The sequence below is a fragment of the Phaethon lepturus genome, unplaced genomic scaffold, assembly GCF_000687285.1.
Source record: "Phaethon lepturus isolate BGI_N335 unplaced genomic scaffold, ASM68728v1 scaffold33843, whole genome shotgun sequence".
NCBI classification, from domain to species: Eukaryota; Metazoa; Chordata; class Aves; order Phaethontiformes; family Phaethontidae; genus Phaethon; species Phaethon lepturus.
In genome coordinates, this window is record NW_010530290.1 from 1 (window position 1) to 10,676 (window position 10,676).

The 10,676-nt window shown below is 36.6% G+C and overlaps 1 protein-coding gene across 1 annotated transcript; it reads right to left on the bottom strand.

Annotated features, from left to right (window-relative positions):
- Positions 1-5,712: 5,712 nt before the first annotated feature.
- On the bottom strand, positions 5,713-10,137 carry PSMA4 (proteasome (prosome, macropain) subunit, alpha type, 4). Its single transcript, XM_010284232.1, has 6 exons — positions 9,972-10,137; positions 8,512-8,589; positions 8,186-8,274; positions 7,184-7,314; positions 6,852-6,975; positions 5,713-6,351 (listed from the first exon to the last, which is right to left on the bottom strand). Exons 1-6 carry the CDS (start codon positions 10,106-10,108, stop codon positions 6,197-6,199), a joined length of 714 nt encoding a protein of 237 aa, XP_010282534.1. The 5' UTR covers positions 10,109-10,137; the 3' UTR covers positions 5,713-6,196.
- Between the last annotated feature and the right edge of the window lie 539 nt (positions 10,138-10,676).

Sequence of the window (10,676 nt, forward strand, 5' to 3'; positions counted from 1 at the left end):
CAGGAGAAGTTCCCTGTGAGAGAGTCAGGCGCTACGGGAAGGAGCTAGCAAGTACCGCGGAGAGAAAGCTGTAGCCATCCCCCGGAGCGCTCTACCCAAAGGCACCCCTGCTGCACCGCCCCGTCGCTTCCAGCGTTAAAGGCTCCTTCAGAGGCGCAGGTGCGGGCTAGGTAGGTGGTGAGCCGGGGCCGCCGCTTCGCCCTCCGGGCGACCCGCCGTGCCTCACCGAAACGCGGCGGCAGCAGCTGCAATGTAAACGGTCGAGAGCAGCGGTAAATCCGCCTGGGGCAACATTGGTTTCTTTTTAAGCCATGTTTCTGGGAGGGTATAAGGTTAAGTGATTTTTGCTGAAAAGGAAAATAGTAAATTAATTTTAAACTTCCATATGAAACACTCAGTAGGTATTTTAAGTTTCTAAATCAGAATGTTTTGGAACTTCTAATAAAAAATAGATAAACTGATGCAAGCTAAAACGACCTAGGATATTTCCATCTTTACGTATATTCTAGGCATATTACATATATAATGAGTACTCTGTAAAAAAAAAACACAATCCACCTTTTTCTCTGTATCAAATAAATAAAAAGCTGTTATGAAAGAAAACTTTAAATGCACCAACTGTGAAATATAATCAGTGATTTTGTCCTAAATCATCCTAATGGAAATATACAGTGTACACATTGCCACAGAAAATAGAAGCAGCTGGCATTAATGCCTTTCTTACATTTAAGATACTGTTTAAGATTTTTACAGAGAGAAAAGGTTTGGAAAGAAGGGCTAAATGGCTTTACACAGTGTTAATCAGCTGCTAAAAGTGCTAGATACCGGATTCCTCAAAAAAATGGACCTTATTAAACTCAAATTTTAGCAACTTTGTACCTTCCTAAAATGAGCACTACGCAAAGTAGTAATTTCATTAAGCATGTTATCACTTATCCAGATTCTTTTATATCGTGTTCATTTTTCAGAAAAATAGTGCATCTCTTTGTGTAAATCACGAATCTTTTTGACAACCAAAACAGAGTATTTAAGCATTTCAATCCCCTTCTTCATGTTTAAACTAATGTTTTTCTGTATTATTTTATCCTGCAGCCATATTTAGGTTGTGCGTGTCTGCGCAAGACGTAATGCAGTCCGTACAAGCCATCTGAAAAAAGGCTGCTTACACAGTAGTTTCTTCCAGCACACTTACAGTGACATGCTGTATTGATTTGAATGCTCTGCAGTAAATATGGTCATTTTATACGTTGAGAATCCATTTGTATACTACATGTCCTCCACAGTCAAAATACATACGTGTTAAAGGATGCAGTGTGACTCTTATTTTGAAATGCTCAGTGTGTATGCAGTGGTCAACCCAAGATTTTAGAGTAAAAAAGAGTATATTATTTTAGCCAAAAGCATGGCACAAAAAACCCTATTTTATTCTGTTGCGATACACTGGAGTTCTGATGTTTTCAGAGTGCTCCAAAAATTACTGGACAATGTTTCTACTGAAATTGCAAATCTGTAGTTTTTGATGACAACTGGTCCACCGCTGCACTGCACCTGGTGCTCCTAAGCTAAGGTTATCACGTAAAATCTGTTTCTGTTAGCAGCATATGTGCATTGCAGTAATGCATTTTAGATCCCTAATGTCTAGTTAACAGTGTTAAACATAGTTGCCACTCGAATGTGCAGGACATAGCAAACTGGTTTTATTACATAACTGTGAATTTGTTTGCAGCTGTGTCCTAGCTATGCAAAACAGATGCTGTAAGATATAAAGGGATTAAACTGTCCAGGTTACATGCCCAACATTTTGCTAAATATTTTATGTAGCATCATCTGGCACACATTAATTATGTTGTATTATTACTGTTTTAGAAAACAGTAGTTTTAAACAAGAAGCCATTTTTTCCTCCTGCTTTGAACTTGGAGCAAAATGTTAATACTAACCAGCAGCATGTTAAGTTTCATATTTATCATTAAATGAAAGCCTAAACAATTGCATGAGTAATTGCTATCTTTCAAAGGGTCCTTCTCAGCAGGAGCTGACATCTGAAGGTCCCCACTAAAATATGTTCTGAGCGTCTCCAGTAAATTGGCTGATGGCAGCTTTTACTGTGCACTGAAGAGTACTTTAACTGGAAAGCCAAATGCCAAATTAATCTCAGCTAGAAATAGCAAGCAGCTCTGTTCTCTCTTTAAAATCAGAAATATTCTAAAAACTTTGTGAGGCTGAATTTTCTCCAGATTAAAGCCAAGAGCTATATAATCAGTGAAGGGTACTCTCAGATCAAGTTGATTTAGTGTTTTTTCATATTGTAATAGAAATTACTGCAATTAAAACTTGAAAATGAGGACAACTTTTACTACAGAAAAACTGTAATGGAAATTATTCTTTCAAGAAAATGAAAGACGTTTAAGTAAGTCCTAGAATCTCAGCTAGTCTGAAGCTACATCATTTCTCTCATGTATGAAGTACCTGAGTGCATTAACTTCTTGGACTTAAGGTCTTGTATACACTTAGCTATGCTATCTATGTATCACATACAGTCCTGTGGCCTCTAAAACCATTAATTTGCATGCCTTGTAATCCTTAATATATTCATTCTCACAACACAGTGGAGAAGTATTGTCCCTAATTAAGACTATGAACAGAAAGAATAAATAATTACCTTGGGAATCCATAATAAAACAGAAGCAGCAGTCTAATTTAACATAGAAAGTCCTTTATCATTGTAATTGTCATGCTTTTATAACTCTGACAAGTAAAAATATTTGGATGAATAGGGAAGCATACCTAAAGGAATCTTCTGTCTTCCAGTGCACAATACAGTTAAGTCACATAAGAAGCAGTCTTAGAAGTTAATTTGACTTTATTTGAACTGAATACAGTCATCTAGAAAACAAGCTAACTCTTTTTTTTAAACACTGACAGATGCAAGAGACAGCACAGGTATTACTGGAGAAGCAGTAGTTTCATTACCTCTTAAACTACTTAGAATAACGAAACACATTACAATTTATTAGGACAATCTATTTGTGAATACTTGCCCTAACAAGTTCTATCATGCACTCAAGTGAGATATAAACTATCCAGTCTTTAAGTTTACTAACATCGTATTATGCAAACAGTTTCAAGGAAATACTTTTACCTAATTTGAAAAACCTGTCACCTTCCACAGCACCACATGAAGTTCTGATGTTAAAATAACATTTAATCCACAGCAATAGCTAAATATTTGAAATACTTATGTAATACACTGTAAACTCTACGTAAACACTACATACACCAAAAAAACATACAAAGAACAGGAAGATCATTTTGATTAGCAAAGACAACTCAAATGTATCGCCAAAATCATTTTTCTGTTCTTACGACTTATCCCCAAACCACTCCCAGAGAAGGCACAGATAGTGGTGATTTTTTTTTTGTTTTGTTTTTGTTTTTTGTTTTTTTTTTTAAAACACACAAAGCCAGAATCAACACAATAGGCCGATGCAGTCAAATGCTGCTCTATTTCTAGGAAAAACAGGTAAGGACCTTGCGTTACTGTAAGGATATCCCAAGAACATTCTAGTCAATAAAAGATCTCCAGCATCTGCTTACTGTCCTAGAGTCAAATGCAGAAAAGAATCAGAAATTAGATTTAGTTTAGCAGAACTTTACTGTACATCTTGGATATAAGTGCCAGCTAGAGTTACTTGCCTATTCCAAGGCAGTGCTGAGGCTCATCTCACAATCACCTATTAATGGCATTCCATAGAGATGGCGTTCTTTACATGAAATTGGTAATTATTATTAAAAGATTATATTCATAAAGTATTTGACAATACTTTTACTTTGGGTAAACAAAACCTTTCAATAAATAGATCTTTTAAAATGTAGTGTAACTATACAACTTATCACAATGCTTCAATACATAATGGAGTACAGATCAGAAAATTATTTAAAACATTCCAACTTTTGATTATTACAGTGTCTAAAAAGTTCTCCTTTACTAGCAAATGATACAGTGTTTGGCAAAAAAAGGCTATTGGCAATTCCTTAAACAAAGATCCAAATATATTTGTTATCCCCTCTTTGTTAGAAATAGAAGCATTTAAGAAAAAATATTTTAATAAATCTGTATCCTAAGCTATCTAATAATACTTCTACTAGTACACTAAACAAATTGCCTTGCATGATTTATATACATTGATGAATGCAGACTCAGATGCTCTAATGGTTTCCTAGAAGACAGAAAGCATTGCTGGAGTCTGTTGTGTTTTGTTTCAAGTGATCTTTGAGAAGTTATAAAAAAAACTCCATTTTGGCATTGCTGCTTTTAGGGTATATTCCAAGTACTTGCATAACCATCATCAGTGACCTAGAAATCTGCAAAAGATGCTGATATATTGCATTCATATTATCAAAAAATAAGTAGATTGAGCACTGAATTTTCTACATAAAAATGGAGCTTGAGGTATTTATACAACCCTTTATAATGGAGATTAAATCTTACCCATTGCATGTTGTCTGCAATTATTCATGACTTGTTACATGAAATATCATTCCTATGTTATTTGGAAGATCTACTGTTGCACAAGGTGCAAATAAGTCAGTCTAACTTTTTATTAGCTATAAAATGTGAATACTAACGAAGTACTAAGTTCAGTACAAAAAAGACTAAAGCAATTGGCCTGCAGAGAGACTTAAAAAATTAACAAGCAGGTCCTGCAGCCCGCACAGAACCCATGCCACCCCACACTGCTCTCCGTACAGAGGTTGCCCAAGTGAGTGCAGTACATCTACGCAAGCTGCAGCACAGACACCTCAAGTTAGATTCCTTCCTCTGTTCTCAACAGTGAATCTTACAGCAATGAGCTCAAAAATGGGGTTTATGGAGACTAAGGGTAAATTCTGGCCACGTTGACAAAGTACACTTTATTAGTCAAAAATGTCTGGGATAGTTTCAAAATAATAACGCACTGTATGGACTCATTCCATTTCTTTAAATGGTCATATTAAATCCTGTTTAAAAAAAAAAAAAAAACACCACACACCAAAACCAAAAAGCTACAAGATAGACAATCCAGGGTCAGCATAAAGGGGCTGGGTCACCAGTCAGTTAAAATTGAGCAGGTAAGACCTCTCATTTAAGTATGAAAAGCTCACTGAAGTGACAATTTGCTTTTGATATCTGAAAGGATGCAAAATAATTTTCAGTAACTTGTTTCCATCTCCTCTGTTAACTCCAGATTTTTACTTTTTTTAAGAACTAGAAGAGATTTTTGCTATCTGAAAATCACATTCTTTTGCATTCAGTACAAGGACAATCTGAACAAAATTTGTTGCCATTTCTAATTCATGCACAAATATTATGGTTTCTCTAGTGGTTAACAGTTTTCTAGACTGTTCTGTCAGAGAAGGGAACCAAATTCTCTGGGGAAGCATCAGCAGCACTAATAGTCAACATGGCCTAAAATCATGCACTATTTTATTTACCTAGTTGTATTTTCATGAGATAGTTTATAACATTTTCACGTGGCCTTTGTAAAATGTCTTTCTAGTTTGTGTGAATATAGCTAGTGTTACATGATTAACTTCTTAGAAAACACATGCACTCATGAAAGGCTATGATAAACTGAACACATTTGCTACAGGGCATGTTTAAAACACTACTGCTTGCAAGACCATCAGTTTGACATAGTCTGTTATAGAACAAAATAGGCCAAAAATAAAACTTGGCATGCCAGCACACTTTAATTCTGTATTTGTGAAATGATTTTTTCAAACTTAGGAGCCCTTTTCACTACTTTAAAAGGAAAATCCACACATACACACAAAATTCTAACAATTCTAACACCATATTTGTTCTTTACCAACTAGCATATACCTTGTTTTAATGGTTTAAAGCGATTAAATCCCTCAAGATTGTGCATATCCAGGCATTACTGCGGAAATAAAGACACCCATCACTATTCTTCTTAAATTTTATTCCATAATAAAAAATAGAAGATGAAAGAAATAGAGTGTTCAAGAATTAAAGCAATTATTGGTCAATGTAAGGAGCAGTAAACTAATTATCTGAATGACGATTACGGACCTGGTTCATCAAAAGTAATTCTGGGTCCTCCATGGCATAATTGTAGGCTTCTACAAAACAGAAATCCAGATTATCTTTTACTGAAGCAGGTCCTATATTATCTACAGAACACTTGATTTCATCTATTTATCCTTCTCTTTTTGTTCTTTTTCCTTCTTTTCACGTTCAGCTTTTGCTTCCTCCTCCTCATGTTGTTTTATCAACTGTTCCACCTCCTTTTGCTTCAGAACCCTTATTACTGTCTTTCCGTTCTCTCTTGTCAGTGTTGCAATTTCAACTGAAACATATGGAACAGACAGTAGCGTTACATTTTGTCCTTTAGCCAGAGCAATCATCAGAAGGGCAAGATTTGTGGTTACAACTGACAATGAAGCAGAAAGCTCTTGTCCTGCCTCTACAAAAAAGCTTGACTGGCAAGCCAGATGGCAGCAGTCCTCTTCTGCAGCAGTGTACAAAAGCGCCTTAGTACCTCCCCAGCGATTCTTCTACCAGACAGGCAGCCATTTCTGCTACCGCACCAATGCGGCCTACGGTCCCTGAACTGTGGTCTAGCCCCTGGAGCTGACCACGGTGGATCATCTTCAACTAGGCCATCTGTATGCCTCTTAGAAAGGTTAAGGCTGAGAGCTGCTGTATTTTCTAAAAGCATTTTTCACATGACAACTAAAAACCCAAAACTCCACATCTAGTGTACATACATTCACTACTTTTCTTAAAAAAAAAAAAAAAAAAGAGAGAAAAAAAGAGGGTGTTATGCCGTATTGGCAAACTGCTTACCCTTCTCTGCAGAGAGTTTGCTAACATCCATGGTTTTGTTTAGAACCTTAATGGCTAGTGCAAGTGCAGTCTTCAAGGTCATTTCTCCTTCTTTGTAGTCTTGCTTTAGCATTGACACAGCTGCCTACAAATTTCACAGAAATTAAAATGGTATCCTTGGACAATCAACCAAACAGTTGCTTTTTGACAGATAATATCAACACATGAGTAACAGCAGTGTTTCTACAGTTACCTATTTCTGCACTAGTAATCAACAATGCAGTTTAATTAGCACAGTGCAATTTACACTTCTTCTTTCTTGACTTTTTGAGAGGAAAAAAGCCAGAACTTACAGCACTATTATTCCCAATGCATGTAGCTTTCCACCCTCCATAATTTCCACTAGGATCACTTTGATACAGCTGAAATCCATAATGCTTATCCCAGCCAATATACAGCAACGAAACACCAAAAGGACGTTTTCCTGTTGAAAAGAAGGCTATTAGCAATCCTCCAAATTTGGTAACAAGATTGGTCATGAGTGACAATTATTTTCTTTGATTTCCTTTTTCAAATATATTCCTGTGAACTAGGATTTAACAGACTGTTCTGCACTTCTGTTGCTTGAGATAAGCACACCAGCATTTCTTTCTATGTCATGGGGCGGGGGGAGGTGGCAGCAGAGGTTTATTTCATTTAACCCTAAGAGCAGCTCATTTCTGTCTCCACACGTTGTAATTTATCATCTCAGGGCTTTAAATCAAAACTTAATACTTGAAGTATGTAGCTTAGCTGTTAAAGCATATAACTTAACAGTGTTAAAAGCCAAGCACATAAAAAGGTCATTCTTTCACACTACATATATCAAAAATACCAGAATCATCCGTTTGTGTACTAAGGAACACTACTTACGACATTTTCTAACACGTTGCTCCATCCACAGGAATACTATTTTTTTAAAGTGTTGCAATACTGATACCCCTACATATAGTCTTATTTGTGATTCATTGTGCCATTATGCTGGATGGGCCGAAAATGTTGAAAAGTTACGTATCAATCAATCCTCTGCTGGTCTTTCGGAGGTATTCACTAAACCCAAGAGCACTCAAAGCATTCTACGCAATGGGTCGGAATCTCAGCCATCAATTTCTCAATTACTAAAAAGCAGCACCTTCAGTAGCAAAGCAGTAACCATAACTACCTGTTCCCCTCATAAATTTGGCTATTGTTTTTCCCAGTATAACTTGTTACAGAAGAATTTGGTAGAACTGTCCAGAGACTCAGATACTTCAAATAATGTTACAGAATCATTTGCTAAACATTTAAAAGCACAATGGTTCATCACATTTCACTACCTCCAAACTGTGTATAAGCCTGCTTGATATCACATAGTGCTGTTACCAGTTGTTCACAAGGAATAGGCTCTTGATATTGTAACAAATACCTAATACGAAAGAGAAAAAAAAAAAACAGTTTTCAAAACTTCTTTTGCTGACAGTATCCTGTACCACATTTAAAAAGAAACGAGAAAGAAAAGAGGCTATAGCCTCTTTGATCTAGCTGTTTTATTTCAATCTACTTCTGCTCTACTAAATACATGTTCATGTTGATTTAATACATAAACAGAACTGAATCTGACAACGCAGGCAAGTAAAACCATGTTAAGTATCAGCAGACCTACCTCTGCGCAATCAGTCTCAGTTCATTTGTTAGAACATTGGCATCTGAAGTTATTCCTGCAACACTGCAAGCCATATCCCTGCAATATAAGCATACAAATTAACTGAATTCCTACCAATCTCCAACAAGTAGTCACATCTTTATACGGCGCTTCAGGCAGAACACCTACTGTTGGGCTTTCCTGATCAAAACTACGTAGCTGTCATATAAAAGAAGTTCATCAGCTCCTACCTTGAGGGTACATAAGAAGTATTCTACAGAATGTACTACCATTTTGTAAGAGCAGAGGTGGACAGCAAAAAGTAAGCAGGTCAGTATGCTGGTTATACATACAGTTCTGAGAAGAGGACCATGCCAAAGGTGATTAAGTCCTGAGCATCTTTAGAAGAGCCATGAGCTACATACAAGTGCCTATCTGGGGGCCACCTGACACAACACACCAGAATACTAAAGGAGCCATACAGATGTGACAGGCCTTCAGTGGAAGTGGCTGACTGACATACTGCATTTCTGTAACTGAAACTCAGTGATCTTGAGTTGATCCTAAGAAAAATAAGTGCTTCACATCCTTAACTGTTTCATTAGCTCTCAAGATCTCTTTTGCCCAATCTGATATTGCTACAAAGCTTTCACTACACAAAGCATTCAATAAAAATAATCCAGATTTTTTTTTCTAAGTGAATTTGAGAATTTTTCAGAAGATGGAAGGGCTGGCCTAGGTGACTACTCCAGGGCACTGTTACACAGCCTCCTTGAAAATGCAGTACTTCCTACAATTCTAGCTGCTTTCAAGATCAACACAGAAAGGGAGACTGACACGATGAAAAGCTATTTGTTTCATGTGCGCCGTCTAGCAAGGGTGAAGCTCTACCTCCCTTACAGGCAAAGGAGCACAGTCTGTAACACTCTTCACTCTGACGTCACAGATTTAACTTCAAGTTTGCTAAAAAGGAAGCTGTAATATAGAGATAGATCATCTCTGCTACAAATGTGGCAAAGAAACCTAAAGCCTGTTTTACCTAATTATATTGTTCTCTCTGAATCACAAAAGAAAAACAAAGACTTAGAAGAGGACACCGAGCTGAAATAGCATCTTTATTTTTGTGTGCGTTCTTTATTCTGGCCCCCAAATGGTATTTTGTAAAACTAAGAATTCCCAGTTTTCCTAAGTGCTGCAATAACATTACCTTGTATTAGGAAGTACCAACAAACAGGCTATTCTACCTAGAAAAATCTCTTAGACATTAAAAAAAAAAAAAAGACATTTCTACTTTAGAAGAACTACTGAAGCAAACAATGACAAAATACTCACACCTTGTCTAAAACCCTGAACAAAAAGAATAAAGAAGTGTTAATAATTTCAAATAAAACAAAACCAGAGTCAGTGCTAAAATATCTGAATAATAGCAGTGTTTCATTACTGATAACGTCACCGGACGTCTGATCATCATTTCAACTTACTCATTAAGTTTGTATATTTTCTCCGAGAAAAACACTTCATCAAGAAGCTTGTGAATGTTGCGTCTCTCTGCAGCTAGCAAAACACCATCATTTGCTAGAATTCCCAAGCAAGTACCTGCATGTCCAATTGCTTCCATTGCATACTCAACCTGGTACAAGCGACCTAGGAAAGCATTTAAATTAGCAACATCAAAAAGTAACACCGAACAAGACCAAGTATGCAAGGTGACTTAAATTTGCAAGAATCTGACAGATGCTTATTGTATAACCTAGTCTTACTTCTTCAGTCTATTACCAATTGACAGCAAATTAACTGGTTGAAAAGGAAGGTGTCAGAGAAAGTAAATCCACAAATCTAATAAGGTAACACAGGACATTGCCAATGTGGAAAAAAACCCTTTCTTTAAAAAAAAAAGTCTACAAAGCTCTCTACTGCAGCAGAATGGACCAAAATGGATTTTCAATAATCAAAGGAAATATTTGATACTAGACTTTGAGTCCATCCCATCTAAGAAATAGGAAAACATGGCTTGTACATAGTTGTTTCAGCATGTGTAAGAATAACAAGGAGAGGCGTGATTGCACCAGCAATCATTATGCGTTATGTGTTCTCGGGGGGAGAAGAGGAACAAAATCCATCCATTTTCAAACAAAGAATGAATGGGGAAGATTTGCTCAACTTACTTCAAAAACATGGCAGGTAGT